Raw genomic sequence first — 17,989 nt, forward strand, 5'->3', positions numbered from 1 at the left:
TGTAATGCCTACAACTCTAGGTCTTCAAACTTGTTTGGCTGGCCTGGGCAATCTTTCTCTTCCGTGTCAAAATCACCACTACTGAACCGAACAAACCATCTCTCGCACATTGAAACCAATGAAACACATTCACCATAAGCTTTAGTGAGCAATCGGTGTATTTCAGTGGCACCTTTTTTTTTCATATTAAAGAAGTAAAGCAAAACTTCCCGCATATAACGCTTAGTGGGCACAAAATTCGACATTTTCGAGGCAAAAATAAACTAAAAATAAAAAACGCGTTAAAAAGATACGCCATCGATTGTAAATACCGCATTTTAAAGTCATACATCCAATAAATAACTGTAATCATATTGAAATGATTGCAGTGATCATGTACAATAATTTGTAAAGAAAATCTTTTGTACAATTGATGGTAATTTAGACAGGTAATAAATATTGTAAGTAGTTTAGTATTTTAGTTATCTTTAATAGGGAAGATCTCTAAATTTGTTATGTAACTATTAAGTAAATAGTTATTTTGTAAGTACTTTATAAATATATATGTATGTAGGTATAATATTTATGTATTAGCATTTAACAACCATTATATGTTTAACCTTTGACCCTAATACAAACGATTGTCTTACGATTTATTTTATTACCTTTGTATTTCATTTGTTTACAACCATAAATTTATTGAAATTTTTCAAAATCCAAATAATAAAAAAAAACACGAAGACCAACCTTTTTTTTATTTATTTATTCCACTGACTGCTCAAAAGGAGGGGTACAAAAAAAAAATAGACAGTAAAGCAAAACTGCTGCGCCTATTTTGAACAACCTCCGCTTCGATTTTCCCTCAAGCCTTTTTGAACTTTTCCATTTAATTTTAGTATTTTGTGGTAAAAGTAAAAGAAATTTTGTAACAATTTGAAAAGCTTCAATGTCATATGTAGCAACCAACAACAAATAGAAGAAAAAAAAAATGACGATTAAAAAACTGTGACATGCAAATGTTTAAATACGTTTTACACTACAAAATCCCCGGTGAACTCTTTAAAGGTATTAGTTTCATAAAATAGAACTAAAAAAATCTGTAAATTCAATTGACATGCAATTTTGATGTTAAAAACATTAAAAACATTGTTTAAACAATTGCAACGTCTTTCTGCGTATTTTCATGTTAAAATTTTCCACTATTTCATTTAATAAAATTGGTTCAAGTTTAAACTGCTTTAAACCAACATTTTTTTTTGGTGCGGCATTATCGATTTGTCACTAATGATGTGAGCGTTTGTTTGTATGTGAATATAATAAGAGGGCCCCCAAAAAAAGAGATGTCAAAGTTCCCTGGTGAAAAGATGGTAATTTTTTAACGGAATAACAAAATTATAAATACCCTTACCACTCACGAAATCCCAAATCTAGACTCCCTAGTTTTTATGAATGGGTTTCTACGATGTAAGCAGTGTAATTTGTTTAAACATGATTTAGGTTTTTTTATTTCTAAATTTTTATTTCTATTTTTGCATAAAAACTAAAAAAAAACATAGAGAAAAAGTTTAAACACAAGTTAAAAGTGCAGCAGAAAATCGATGATACAACAACCCCACTCACTCACTATTCAGTTCTTTGGCTACTGTTTGTAGTGAACAATAAATCATGTTTAAATTTCAAACAAATACGAGTAAGGGGTTGATGTTGAGTGCCTCAAACAAAACCCCAAAAATGTAAAAAATTAAACCCCAACAGACAACATAATTTTCAAAAGGCGCCATCCACAAATTTGATAAAAATTTGATGGAAATAAATTCATTAAATTTATGAAATGAACAAATTCAATTGTGAGTGAAATTAATTGAATTATTATTCGCTTGCTGCTCTTTTCAATTCTCTAATCAAATACTTGACATTATTCTATTATTAAGATCTTGGAATTAATCTACTGCTCTCCCCTCCGAAAACAATCACCCACTCTGTTATACGCATTTAGTTGAATTCAATTGTATTGTAAATGGATGGTGGCTATTGTTGGTGTTATTTGATCTGATTAGTTTGGATATATAATATGCATTGTGCATATAAATAACTGGATATAAATATGCACATAACTGCATGTATTTCTGTATGCAGTTCTTTTATTTATTTTCTTTTTAGTTTCCTTTTCTTGTAGTGTTTGCATAAAATTGTTTTCAAACCAGCTGAGTTTCTGTTTAAAACTGAGAATCAATGTTGAATACCAAGAGACATGTATACATTAGGGTGGTGTATTTATTTTTTGAGTATCGAGCAGTCAAAATTGGAGTCTAAACCAAAATTTAGTTTTAGCAAAAAGAAAAAAACTTATTAAAAATTAAATATGAATACAAATGTTCATAAACAAATAATTTTTTCTAATAATGGTGGATTTTTTGTTTCAAATTTTTTGCTTTTATTTTGAGACATTTGTACAAATGTGTTCAAGATTTACGTGGGTACCTGCCTCGAGGGACTAATCGCACGGTGCTCCCAGCACCGGATAGAAGTTAATACGTCTATCATCGCCATTGCATGACTTAATGTACACACAATTTGCAAATTTCCGTTCATTGAATGCAGGGATCAATGAAGAAGCACCTTGCACCATTTCATAGCTCAGCTAGTTAACATGAAAAGAGACAATTGACAGACTTAAACGATACACGCTCTGGATAATACCAGCGAGCACACGACCAGCAACCTATAACCCCAAGCTACTATTGTTAAGGTGAGCCCCTATAAAGCTCCACTAACAACGACCTAAGGTCAAGCCCCAGCCCATGTACCACGTACGCCCAATCCAACACATTTCTCGAATCAAGGCTCACCGAAGTGGCCTCACCAACGATCCTACAGGACAAAAGTCCTGGGGCCAAAGTATCCCAATGGCACTAGATAAGACTCTACTCAGCCGCGAATTTAAAAGAATTGAATTCTTCCCAGGAATGAGATCCGTGCATCTCGGAGTCCCGGTTTCACTCCATATTTACAATATAAATTTATTCAAAGTTTTGACCATGGTTTGGATTCCGAGTTAAAAGAACTGCTCAACTTTTGAGGCTAAGAACGAATCAAGCCAATTTCGAATACTCTGTTCCAGAGAGAGCGTTCTTCATCGATCAAAAAACAAATAGGACTGGGCTTCCCAACCACTTCTGAACCGATCACCACTCTCTTGCAAGTTGAAACCAATGGAACACCTTCTCCATAAGCTTTGGTGATTACAAAAAAATTTAAGGAGGACGAACAAAGCTCGATTAACATAAAATTTTTCATATGATGTTACAATGTCACGTTCCTGTACCAAAATCATCGTTTGTTAATAGTACTCCGGGATTGTTTTAGTAAAGTCCTATAAATTTTAATTCGAAACTAAATTTAAAGACTTTTTAATAAACATTTTATTTTGATATTCAAAGTGTGTCCCGTTTGCGATCGTAAGTGTATCTGGCATAAATCAAGACAACAGCTTGTATTTGAATAATGTAATTTTTGTGTGTTAATAGCTCTCTTAATTACAAGCATACAAAAGTTTTTCTGGTCTCTGACGTTTTATTTTGATATTCAAAGTGTGTCCCGTTCGCGATCGTAATTCAAGATCATGACAAGAGCTGGTATTTTAATAACTTTTTTTGTTTGCTCCTCTTAGTTTAGGAGTTATTACATAAATTATCTGAGTTATCTTTTATATAATGATTTTAATTTACTTGAAATATGTCACATTACGATTGTCGCGTGACAAATCACACTAAAGTTAGTAAAATTAAAACCAATGCAAGCATTTCAACAAGACAGCTTTCAATTGCTAGATACATTATTCCATTTTAATTAAAAAAAATAATTCTTCAATAAATTAAGTTCCAATTCGCTGATTTTTGCATTATTCTTGAGGCAATCAAAATCAAACATGGCATCTCGTTGGGGATACAAAGTTTATTGCTAATGTTTTAGAAACAATTAATAAAGAAAACATATATTTTATAGTGCTACAATTATCTAGCACTTCAAGGCTTAAGAATGTCGCGTTCTTGACCTTAGAAATGTCCATTTATATTAAAAAATAAATATGTTACCCTATTGTACATTACAAATAATGCGAACACGTTTAATATTTTGTTTCTTTTCGTCTTAAATTTCATTTAAGTTTCCTTTTTTTTTGTATTCTCTTTGTCTTTAACCATTTCATGGATTTTAGTCTTGTGGTCTGGTCTGCTGCTGGATACAGTTTGGTGTGTGGGTCTTTGCAACAAATACAACGAATGCAACATTGTTCACACGTACTTATGTAATCGTTGCCTCTGTCTGCTTTGTTTCAACTTTTATGAATGAATTTATACGGCTTCATTCATTAAACGATTACAGACAAAAGAAAAAATTCTGAAACATAAATAAATTGAAATAAAATAATAAATAAATAAGTTGATTTAATATCTTCATTTTGGTAAAAACAATAATAAAAATACTAATTTATCATTTGTTTGTTTGTTTTCATTACAGCACTGATGGTTCAGAATCTCCCACATTAGCGGAATCAGATGCAGATGGTCATGAGAAACCACGTGTAAAATATGGAGAACTAGTTATATTGGGGTAAGTTCAATAATAAATCAAACTATACAATTTTAAGAAAATTAAATTTAACAAAGAAATAAAAATATAAAAGTGAACTATTGTTAAATGATTAATTTCTTGTAGTGGCCTAATTTTTTTTTCTCTGTGGTTGTTAAATGTTTATATCAACCTTTTTTTTAAAAAAAACTCTTACAAAACATTTTTGTTAGTTCTGTGCACTTAAAATTTTTAACTAATTCTATACTTTACACACGAAAAGAAACAAAAACCTTTAAACTTTAATTGTTTACTTTTTGTTTTGTTGGTATCTCTTTCTTTATGGTCTGGACGAATGTATGGATGTACTTGCAAGATACGGGGAATTGTAACTAATTGAGCCACAGACAAAGACCAGGCAGCCACTACGACAGACATATGAAGAAATAAACAAACAAAAATATCGAAATACTTGCACTGACAGACAGACCCAGCGCCTGACCCAAAGACGGACATTACGCACTTACACTTACAGTCTTAAAATATCTTAAAGAGACATTAACATGAACACAACAATTAAGCCATGGCAAACATTTGTTACAATTGTTACTAGACATTTTTGGTTCGTAACAAAGACAGCAAACAACAAAATGAACTGAAGAACACCTTCTTTTCAAATCAATTTGAATACATTGACATTTAACGCGCCACTACAAGTTACAAATAAGATTAAGTCCACGACAACAACTTTTGTATTAAAATAAAAAGGGGGAATAACATGTAAATAATATGTTCATTTGTATCAGGGAAAAACTACAAACTACTTATAACTATTATTGTTTCAAGTAATTTCGTAATGAAATTTTAAATGTACAGTGTCAGAAGTTTAAGATGGCTACTATTAAAAAATGTACGCTCTAATATTTCCCTAGAGGAAAATGAATAATAATCTGTGATCACTCTTATTTCCCACCAAATATCGATTTTTATATGAAAAATCTAAAATCACTCATAACCCGTTAATAAGAGGTCCTAGAAGAAAAAGAATAAAAATCTGTGATCACTCTTATTTCTCACCAAATATCGATTTTTATATGAAAAATCTAAAATCACTCATACAACGTTAATAAGAGGTGCTAGACGAAAGAGGATAACAATCAGTGATCACTCTTATTTCCCTCCAAATATCGATTTTTATATGAAAAATCTAAAATCGCTCATAGATCGTTAACAAGAGGTCCTAGAAGAAAAAGGATAAAAATCTGTGATCACTCTTATTTCCCACCAAATATCGATTTTTATATGAAAAATCTAAAATCACAGATAAATCGTTAATAAGAGGTCCTAGAGGAAAAAGGACAAAAATCTGTGATCACTCTTATTTCCCACCAAATATCCATTTTTATATGAAAATCTAAAATCACTCATAAATCGTTAATAATAGGCCCTAGAGGAAAGAGGACAAAAATATGTGATCACTGTTATTTCCCACCATATATCGATTTTTATATGAAAAATCTAAAATCACTCATAGATCCTTAATAAGAGGTCCTAGAGGAAAAAGAACAAAAATCTGTGATCACTCGTATTTCCCACTAAATATCGATTTTTATATGAAAAATCTAAAATCACTCATATATCGTTAATAAGAGGTCCTAGAGGAAAAAGGATAAATATCTTTGATCACTCTTATTTCCCACCAAATATCGATTTTTATATGAAAAATCTAAAATCACTCATAAGTCGTTAATAAGAGGTCCTAGAGGAAAAAGGACAAAAATCTGTGATCACTCTTATTTCCCACCAAATATCGATTTTTATATGAAAAATCTAAAATCACTCATAGATCGTTTTAAGAGGTCCTAGAGAAAAAAGGACAAAAATCTGTGATCACTTTTATTTCCCACCAAATATCGATTTTTATATCAAAATTGGTCCTATGATTCATATTCCGAAAATCATTTTAGAAGAACTTGTTCGTTCTATTTCTCAACTCACATACTTAGGAGTGATAAGTAGAGATTATTATTGTGAAACTTACTGTCACTAAATTTATGCATTTTCCCCATTTGATTTTAATACAATTTCCCCCATTTTTTTTTGTGTTTGATCGCATTGCAACCAGTGTTCACATTTATTGAAGCAAAACATTAAATCGCCATAAATCTTGTCAAAAACAGATCATCATTGTCATTGTTAATGTAAATTTTTATTGTTAAACTTAGAATTTGATGTGGCTGTAAACTTGGAACAATGTGGTCATAAATTCAGTTTAAATTTTCATGCTTATTTCATGACCAGTAAAGATTAATTAGTTTTGTAGAGGAGAGAACTGTCCCAATATGGAGACATGCATACAGCATGCATTGCACACAGCAGAATGATGACCAATGCATATTGATATTGAAATCGGATTTATTAATAATAAAAAACGGCATGCCAGACATGGATTAATCATCATTCAATGTGAACAAAAACATAAATATCAGTGTACAGTGTGATAAAAAATTTGGCGTACAATACTAGAATATATGGACATATAGAAAGTTTACATTTTCTAGAAATTGAAAGTGTTTTTTGTATTGACTTTAAATATGATTTCTGTAAAAATTATTCAGGGTTATTCCTGTTCTCACTTTCACCATTCACCTTATTTTTGGAAGCATAATTACAACAATAGTATCTAATTTTCTAAACATTTCTAATTATAAATGTTTACAAGTGATTTTTTTAACCTTAATTATATAATTTTCGAAATCTTATTTTATATTGCTTTCAAAAATAGGGTGAATGGTGAAAGTGGGAACAGGAATATCCATTATTATTTTTCACACTGTCTGTCTGAACTTGGAATTCGCATAAACGATTACGATTGTTATCTGCTAATAAATTCTAAATACAACAAATATAATAAAATAATAATTAAAATCAAATTGTCATACAATAAACCAATAATAGACAGACAAAATGTTGTGTTACCTTGAGTGTTTTGAAGAAAAAAAAGGCTAAATACCTATTATAAAAGTAGACTCAAATTTATATAGAAAAATAGAGTTTATTGTAAGAAAACAACAATAAGAATTTGTTGTTTTGGCCTTTTTAATTATATTTAAACGTAGGTAGGCTCATTTTAACTATATTTAACCAAACAACCAGCCAATAACATTTAACTCTATTTAAGCAGTAACTAAATTTAATAATAGCAGTTACTTAAGTCATGGCCAAAGACCTCTTAATAGTTTTTATTTTTATTTTTCTGTTGTTCTGTTCTGTTGTAAAGAAGCTCTTGATTATTAATTGTAGCAATTAACTGTTGTTTAATACAAACATCTACTGGTTGGTTGTTACTCCTCTATCTTACAACTTTATCGACATGACTTGAAAGAAATAAATGAAAAAAAAAACGGCCAAAAAAACAAAAATTGTTTTGTAAACACACATTCATAACTACAGACATAATAGTTATTTTTTGCCTCAAAGCGACCAAGTCATTAATACTCATTACCATCATTAATATTTACAAAAAAAAAGAAAAAAAAGTAAGAAAAAAATAACTGAAAACAATAAAAAACGTCAAAAGCCCACTGAACTTTAGTTCACACTCATAAACTACTAAATATGTACCGGGAAAGAGATGAATACAAAGAAACTCAATGTTAAACTTCCTTTTATTAAATAGCGCGAAAAGAATAAAACATGTTGCTGATGATGATGGAGAGAGAGACTGTAAATTAACAAAAAAACTAAGAGGAATTAACGAAATTGTTATTATCTGTATACTGTAATATTATACCCAACAAGATACATATAAGAGAGATCCCCGATAGACTAGATGATATTGTACTATCAGTCTGAGGGTTGCGGGTTCGATTCCCGTCAAAGACTTTGGGTGTTTTCTGCAGATAAACCAAACACCACACAAACCGAAAATATATTCAGGGTCAGTTATGGACCGAACCCCACACAAGCTAGGGAAAGATTTAGGTTCATATAAAACTTTTTTATGTCCAATTTTAGCACTATATTGTTACGAAATTGTACTTGAATTCAAATATAACGATTTTAAGGGCTGATTTAAAAGTAGCATAATGCTTTCAAATAACAGTGCTGTAATAGCAAACTGTAACATATCTATGGGCATTATTAAATAAAAGCTTTCAGTTGATTTGATCGTAAGTTGGCAACGCTGTATTCGAATTCGAATATTCAGTTAAAGAACATTGTAGAAAGTACACCACAGATGGCGTATGTATTAGTAAGATCTAGACTATTCGAATGCAGATGGCAGTGTTATAAATAGTGGCAGAGGTTGCAGTCGTGAGTTGAGTTTATCAGAGACTCTTTTCGAATAAACATCAACTGAGTGCCTTAAAGTGTGTTGTGTTTTTCAAGTAAATTTTGTGTACATTATAAATTGTGTCTGTATTTCTGAGTATATTCTATTGGGGTATTCATACGGTCTCCTATTAGTCGTATTGTCATAATGTCCTAATATATTATAATAGTTGTTGTTGTGTTTTAAACAAAAATTTGTATTATTTTATGACAAAACAATAAACATAGTTCAAATAGTCTTATTAGTTTAGAACTTTTTTGTTTGAAACACAACAAAAATTTGATTAAACTATCATAATATATTAGGACATTATGACAATATGACCAAATAGTAGACCGTGTGAATACCCCATATGTATATTCTACTAAACGGCTTTTATTTGCAATCAAAAGTATCCGATTTATTTAAAGGAAATAAACCAACGTTTTGAAAAGGTTAAAACGTAACAATATTAATTGTTGTAAGACAATTATGAAAGTTAAAGAGGGACTTTGTATTGCTGCATTATCAACATAGTTATGACAGCTTAAACTGTATTCCCGGGGTCCTTTAATGTTGGGACTAGATGAAATCATGGACCGATATTGCGCATTTTCAATACCAAACAAATCTTATCAACATAGCGTATTTGTTTACATTTTCAGTCATTTAGCTCCTTTCGTTTGGGCCCTATAGTGTTTTCAACATACTGATAGACGGACGGACATAACTAGGTCGTATTTATTTTGAAACATTTGTACACACATTTTTTTTCAAAGTAATGGCCATTGATAGCTATGACCATTTCCCATCTTTCTGGGAATATATGGATTTGGTGCCAAGACAACTGCTCATCTTTTGAAAAGGACAACTCAAGCCAATATCGGATACTCTGTTCTTAAGTGGAGCGTATCCCATATAGAGCGTTCTTCATCTTCCCAACCACCATTCTAAATGGCATTGTTATGATGGAATATTACGGTTTTATGTCTGATCGCATATTCTGGGCGTTTTTCTATAAATTCTCGCTTCAAACGAATCAGTTGCGTTCTGTACAGGTTCCCTGTGATGGTCTGGCCAGATTTTAGTAGCTCATAATAGATACGACCCATTTGCTCCCACTAAATACAGAGAATTACCTTAGCGCCTTTGAATTCTATTCGACTGGTGATCCGGGATTCACGTACGATCTCTTACACTTTGTGTTATCGCATTTCAGACATACAAAATCGTCTTTCAAGGTTGCTCAACTTCAAATTGTATGGTACACAATTTCTCTGCTTTCGGATGAATCTTGTTGAGTTTGTCAACAATCTTCATGGAGTAATGCCACCAATTCTTGGTCTTAAAACTTGTTTGGCTCTCCTGGACAATCTTTGTCTTCCGTGTCAAAATCACCACTTCTGAACCGCACAAACCATCTATCGCACATTGAAACCGATGAAATAAATTCATCATAAGCTTCGGTGAGCAATCGGTGTGATTCAGCGGCACTTTTATTTTCAAATTAAAGAAGTAAAGCAAAACTTCCCGGCTTATTTAAACTCAATTTTTTTTAACTACAAAAGATAATAAAATGCATAAACATTTTATTCTTGTAAATGCATGAACATATGTATGCATTTCTCATATATTCTAGAGAGGTAGACAGAAATAATTCAACAAAAAAAGAAAGAAAGAATGAAATAAAGGTACTACAGCGGAGTGGGAAGTAAATAAGAATATTTTCTTTCAACTGATAGCATTGTTTGTTTGTCTGTCATTCATTTAAGTATTTACTTTTGTGACGACTTGTAAATATATTTATACATCCAGTAAATATTATGAATGTTTCGTTATTACTAAGATTATGTTAAGACGAAATATCAGTACATATTATCTCTCCTGCAGTTTATAGTCTCACAATCATCATATTAAATATTATTGTTATAATTTAATTATATTCGCATTATCTTGCTTAAACTTAAACTTGTTGTTTAATTAAGTTGAATGAATGAATGAAAGGAATTAACGAACGATCAAACGAACAAGAGACCAACAAACCCCATTTATGGTTTCATTGTCATTTTTTTATGAATGGAAACACAAACAATTAACTACTGCGTTCTTAATTAATGCTTTAATTCTATTTTACAACGCCTCAATCTTACACTAAGCTTCATTTTCTCAATCTCTGGTTATTTTTTTTTATATTTCATACAAAAATTATATTTATTGGAAGAATATCGTTATGGAAAACGAGCATCATAGACTAGGAATCGGATACACGTTCATTATAAACGATAAATGAGCATTTAGTTGGGAGATTCCAGCTCGACAATGACACCAAACTGAGTGCTTAGAATATAGTTAACCCCTTCCGGATTTCAGTGAACTTTTCGATCACATAACAAATAATATTGAGACATTTAAAACAGTAAGAAAAAACCGTACAAAATATATAAATATCTCTACAAATTACGTTAAATTTACCTGCACATTTGTGTAGGCGGGGACGAAGAGGGTTAAAGTGGACTGCCCAATCACCAGATCTCAATCCCATAGAAAATTCATGGGAGATTGAGGATTGCAAAACACGGACTCAAAATTATACCTCACGGAAAGCAGCATCTGCTTTCCGTTTTCTGATCCCAGCTTTGGGATTTTAGAACATGTGGCCCAAAGTTGAAATTTTTATAAAAAATAGGCCAAATTCCGAAGGGCGTAGGAGAGACATATTCGAAAAATAGGACATGTTTTCTATACCAAAATTTTCTCCGAAAAATACCTTTCAGAAAAACATAAAATTGTCATATGTTATTAAAGAAAGTTTTTTTTTTAATAAAAAAAAGAGTTAAGTCACCTTTTCGTCCAAAAAACAGCAAAAATCAAGTATTTTTTTTAATTTTAAAATTGAAAATCGTTTATTTTTGGATCCTTAATTGATATTGCTCTGAAATCGTTTGTATATTATTGGTAATTTACTTGTCTCACTAACAAAAAAATGCGAGTCCATTCGCTCCAAAATCGCACCCTATATTATTTAAATAGTTGAGGTAAGGCAAAATTTTAAAATTTCAATTTTGAAATGAATATAACTCGGAAATTATAAGAGATAAATAGCAATACCGAGCGCTTTCCAAAAATATAAAAATCTTTCAAATCGGATGGGAAACAAAAAACAATGGAACGTGTTTAAAAATTTTACATGTCGAAGGTACCCTACTTTGAGACCCCAAAGCGCCGCCACTGTAGCATTTGTAGGGCCCATTTTAATAACTTAAACTCGAATACTCCTTGGCTACGATCACGTAATTTTTTATCCCGATGAGATTAGCCGTTTAGAAATGCCAGATTTATTTCCAAAAAATTTTTCATTCTGTCCCACTGTGCAATGTCTGATTTTCAAAGTAAATTTTGATAATTTGTTAGCGTTGTTCAAGCATCAATCTATTCATTATGATTTGCCAGAGTTTACTGATCATAAATGTGAAAATGCGTAAGTTCTATTCGAATATATTGAGGTTTACAACTCGAAAATCATTCATGGTAGGCAGAGCTGCAAATTAATCATTAATTTTTGAATTAATTTGCGAATCATTCACACAAAAAAATGAGTCAATTTGAGTCAATTCAAATTAATTTGGTAAAAATGAATTGCAATTCGTTTCCAATTCAATTCAAATGAATTAGCAATTTTCAATTGATTTTGAATTAATTCAAATGAATTAGAAAAAAGAATTAGCAATTCATTTCCAACTCCGAAGCGGAATTCGCAGCATATTTAGCAGATTCTTCAAAGTCATTAAGTATATAATGAATAATGCAGCAGCATTATTATCCGACGGTTAAAAAGGCTTTCTTGAATATTAAATGTGTTTTGTCGTTCAGCGAATTTCAAAATAAAAATCAGTTCTTCTTGAAGAAACAAACTCCAAACACGGATACAGGACAAGGCTTTCCAAATTTTGTACTGGATTTTTTCATTTTGGTAGGAGAAATTTTGCATTCCCCCTAGAGATCTGTTCTTGAATTTGATTGATTGCAACTCATTTATAAATCATACATTTTAATTTCTAATTCATTTGAATTAATTCAAAATCAATTCAATTCAAATGAATTGGAAATGAATTGCAACTCATTTTTACAAATTCATTTGAATTGGAAATGAATTGAAATTCCTAATTCGTTTGAATTGATTCAGATTTCATTCAATTAATTTTTTCAATTCAATGAATTAGTTCAAAATTTGGCTAATTCATAATGAATTAAAATCAAAAAAGAATGATTCATTTACAGCTCTGATGGTAGGTACGACAAAATTATTGGTAGCCAAATTGTAGGAAATATTATTCTCGTGAGACGCATAATGATAATGTATATGCTACAAATACGTTTGTGACCTTTGACCTCCTACATCTCGAATAGCGGATATGTGATTTCTAAGATCGTATAGATCTTTATTCGATATTTTTCATTCCGAAATTTTATAATTTGTATGTCTAATTTCACTAGTCTATTAATGATAGTTTGAGAATAAAAAAAAACAACATTTAATTTTAAAATATTTCGCTTAATCTTTTGTTTTGTTGTTTGTTTAAGAATTACATACTAACTAATTAGGTTTTAATATTTTAAAAACGAAATAGAAATCGATTAAAAGATTTATTTTTTTAATATTTATTTATACAAGTTTTTGTATTAAATTTGTGTTGTAATGCTAAGTGATAATTACATGTGTAAAGGTTAATGTCGAAATACCGCAATAAAAACAGCAATAAGTTTTATACTGCAAACATTACAACATTACAAATAAATATTCAGTTTTTATTTTGGTTTTTAGTTGTTATTGTTGTGTGTGAAATTTCAGTACAATCAACGAAAAATTAGAATTACAAAGTTAGATACAACTGATAATTACATAAAAGTAGAGTATATAGGAGGAGTTATTGTGTATTTGAACACAATACCAGTGTGAATAAAATACAATACAATTGAATTGTATGTTAATATTTCTGCTGCTTCTTCAGTTTAGTTTTTTTCCTCCAACCATTTTCATATTCACACATACTACATATTTCCCAGCAGTTCTAGGAGACTGTCACGAACTAGTGATTTTACTGATCATTTTGCCGATCGAACTAGCTACGTGACTAGTTATTTTTTTAGTTATTTGACTAGTTATTGACCCTTTGGGATTACAATAAGGCAGTCTGACAGTTGGTCCAAAATAGTCAACGCATTGGATTCTTATACCGGTTACTTAGAGTCTGTTACCTTACTAGGTACCTAACTGGTTACTTAATCAGCTACATAACTAGTTATTTTAACATGTACGTCTACTTTTTAGCTTCGAATAGTCAGTTAAAAAGACACCTCCTAGACTGTACAATAACTGATTGCTTGTATGCAACCCTTCCTCCGACAACTCTCCAATATTTTACTTCTGGTGGGTAAAATAACTACTATCTAAAGGGTAGTACGAAATAAACGTTTAAATTAGAATTGACTACACTCTAGGTTACATAGAGACACTAAAGCGACAATTGACTTCACGCTAGATTACATGGGATTCCAGTAACTTAAATAACTATATGAGAATTATATCAACACAATTTGTATAAAACTAGTGTAAACCAATTACTCACACAAATGTGAAGTGCAAAATAAACGTTTAAAGTGACTACACTCTAGATTACTTAGAAATAATTAAGTGGCAGTTGACTTCACACTAGATTACCAGGGATGTATAAAGTAACCCATTGACTTCTCTCTGCACTACAAAGAGCACATACGTGTCAAATGACGAAAATATATAAACCGATACATTGACTACTTGCTTAACTGTTGGGTTGTGTAAGTTTTAAACTAATTTATTTGTATAAAAACTTCAAACGAAGCAGCTAAAATAACAATTTCAAAATTATTTTTAAAACTTGACCCACATTGTTTAGAGAAAATAAAGTTGAAATTGTTTTAGATACTAACTAATTTATTACGTTTTTTTACTAACTATATTTTTTGTATTTTATTGTATTTACAGTTACAATGGTTATTTGCCTCAAGGTGATCGTGGTCGCAGACGTTCTAAATTCGTGTTATACAAACGCTGTGAACCCAGTGGTGTTAAACGTTCCAAACATTATATTGTCCAATCACCACAAACATCTAAAGCCATACTCGATGCCAATCAACACTCAATATCATACACATTATCACGGAATCAGGCTGTTATAGTCGAATATAAAGAAGATACAGAAACCGATATGTTTCAGGTGAGTCAGAAATCTATGTCTATTTACATTCGACTGCTCAAAAATAGAAATGGTTTGCTCATATCGTACTTGACTCTGAAATATGGAAATGTATTTGTATTTTTTCTTTATTGTTATTTACCTTCTAAAAAATATATATAAAAAAGGAAAATCGACCAAAACCGTATTTTATACCGAAACCAAAAGCAATATTCGGCATAAAAATACTTTTTCGGCCTAATCCGAAAGTTTAACAGCAAATTCCTTTTATACAACATTACAATACTGCTAATTTTGAAAATTTTATTAAACAAATTCTAATACAACAAATTTTGAGTATTCTTAAAGGAAAATAATAATTGCATTTCAAAATTATTTATTTTTTAGAAGAAAAAAATTTATTTTGTTTGCAATAATTTAAAGATTTTGTATCGTTATTCTATTCACAAGCAGAATTGCAACGTTTTTTTATGCTGCCGTATTGTATTCTGTTTTTGAAACAAATAGTCGACATTAAAACGTTCCACTTGCCCAGATATCGTTTTTTGGCTATATATAAGTTTGGCATTCCGTTTGTAATATCTACATTTTTCATTTACGACTCTATAAATTATATATATTCTGGATCGTTATAGATAGCGGATTCGATATAGCCATGTCTGTCCGCCTGTATATTGAAATCATTTTTCCGTAGCCCCCAAATAACTTACATACATGATTCATATGTCAATATATCCGCTATAGACCCGGTTCGGTTTCTATTTCAAATCAAGAAAATCGGACCACAAATGACTGAGATATAATGAAACAACCAGGACAACCTCGAATGCTATATCTAGATGCTAAATCATTAATATAGACAATATGGATATCTAATTATAGATATTTCAAAGACCGAGTCAAAATCTGGAAAACAATTTTTAACCCGAATTTTTTCAACAATTTTTTTTCTCCTAAAATTGTTTTCACTAATAAATTAAAAACGAAATTTTAAAAAAATGTTTTAAAAATTAAAAAAAAATTTGATTTTTTTTTTTTAATTTTGTTTAAATAAAAATATTTAAAATTTTTATTTTAAAGTATAATTTGGTGAAGGGTATATATGATTCGGCACAGCGGAATATATCTCTCTTGCTTGTTCTATGTCGTTTCACATTAGTATCTAAAACGTATTAACATGATTGATACTAGAGTTTCCAAAAAACCTAAGAATTTCAAAACCGCGGTTTCGGTTTTAAAAAATTTAAAACCGATAGGTTTCGGTCGGTTTCAAGATAATTTATTAAATATCAAGTGTTATAGAAACAAAATCAGTTGGTAATATAGGAAATGCTAACAAATTTAAAATTCAAACTTGACGGATGTTTAAGAGCATAAAGGAAAATTGGTACATTTTCTTTAAATGGTACTTTTTTAATATATTAAATTACATAGTTAGGTTATATACATTAAAGTTGGCTAATATGCTTCACAGTAAAGAAATAATCAATAATAGGGGGCTCAATAGTATTATGATTCCGAAAGGAGAACTAAACCAAATTAAGGGGTACTTTTTGAATTTTCTAAAATATTGAACCTATAATCACGAAATTACTTTGATTTTAAACTTAACGGGGGTTCAATTGTGGAAAATATGTACTTTATCTTCTAATTGCACCTTTTATTATATTAAATTATTTTAACTATGTACATAATAGTTGGCTATAGTACTATTTCTTTAATGTAATAGTACTTTTGGAATATTTTATAATAATAAACCTAAAAATTAGACACATTCGCAAAAGGTGACTTTAGTGGTACATTTCTTTTGCATTTTCAATAATAATGGGCCCAGAATACAAAATGTGGATATTATGGTACTTTTTTAATTCTAATAATACGTTTCGAATGAGCTAGAATCCACATTACAATGAACCAATAAACTTGAAACTAGAGACATGTATCCTGAATTATTATTAATTCACAAATGAGAAAGAAATAGTACTATTTACTATTTCTTTCTTCTAATTGGGGTGGCGAAGCCCACCGGGTCACCATACTTTTATTGGATATTTGAAAATAACTAAGTCTTTGTTAAAAACACTTTGCATTTTTTTAAAAATTAAATAAATAAACAGTCGTTTGAATTTTAATTGTCAGAAAATACTTGGATGAAAAAGTTTGTTTTTCATTTCTAAATTTTTAATTTTTCTACTGAAAATACATTTTAGGTTTAGGTCTTAAAAAACCGAGGGTTCGATTAAAACCGAACACGAAACTCTAATTGATACATCAATATATCCACTATATGTAGCCCTGGTTCGGTTGCTATTTAAATTCGGAAATTTAGGCCCACAAATGAGATATAAAAAACCACGCCTAACTAGATTTTTTAACTTTTTTTTATCGGAACAAAAAATTTTACAATTTTTAATCAAAATTTATTTGCCAAAATTATTTTTTTACCAAAACAATTTTCTTCATCCGAAATTCTTTTTTATATATTTATCTTAAATAATACTTTGATGAAGATTCGATTAACTATTTCAAATATTCTCTTACTTGTTTTTTACAATTTATTATTGAAAAATGTAAAAATTTTCCTAAGAAATAAATAATTAGTAAATAACAAAAATGGGAAATATTTTCTTATAAACACATATCCGAATTTCATGATCAATGAGAAAGGGGTTTACGAATTTCTAAATTCCAGGATTTAGAAAATAAAAGGTGTTATTGAAATATGTACTCTAAAAAGAACAAAATCAACTTTAAATTAGATGAAACTATTATAAATAGTTTTATATGAACTATATAAAACTATTTATATAGTTCATATAGTATAATGAACTATACATTATACAATATATATGATATAAATGCGATAACTGCTTAAACGATCGATTATTATTAT

The 17,989-nt window shown here is 30.0% G+C and overlaps 1 protein-coding gene across 1 annotated transcript in view; it reads left to right on the forward strand.

Moving 5' to 3' along the window:
* Pli (E3 ubiquitin-protein ligase pellino) overlaps positions 1-17,989 on the forward strand; it is an 81,467-nt gene that overhangs the window by 54,761 nt on the left and 8,717 nt on the right. Inside the window, exons 2-3 of the mRNA XM_065498081.1 lie at positions 4,498-4,590; positions 14,886-15,117. Coding sequence (XP_065354153.1) covers positions 4,498-4,590; positions 14,886-15,117 — 325 coding nt within the window. The remainder of the gene's footprint in view (positions 1-4,497; positions 4,591-14,885; positions 15,118-17,989) is intronic.

This window comes from Calliphora vicina, chromosome 1 (assembly GCF_958450345.1).
Source record: "Calliphora vicina chromosome 1, idCalVici1.1, whole genome shotgun sequence".
NCBI lineage: Eukaryota > Metazoa > Arthropoda > Insecta > Diptera > Calliphoridae > Calliphora > Calliphora vicina.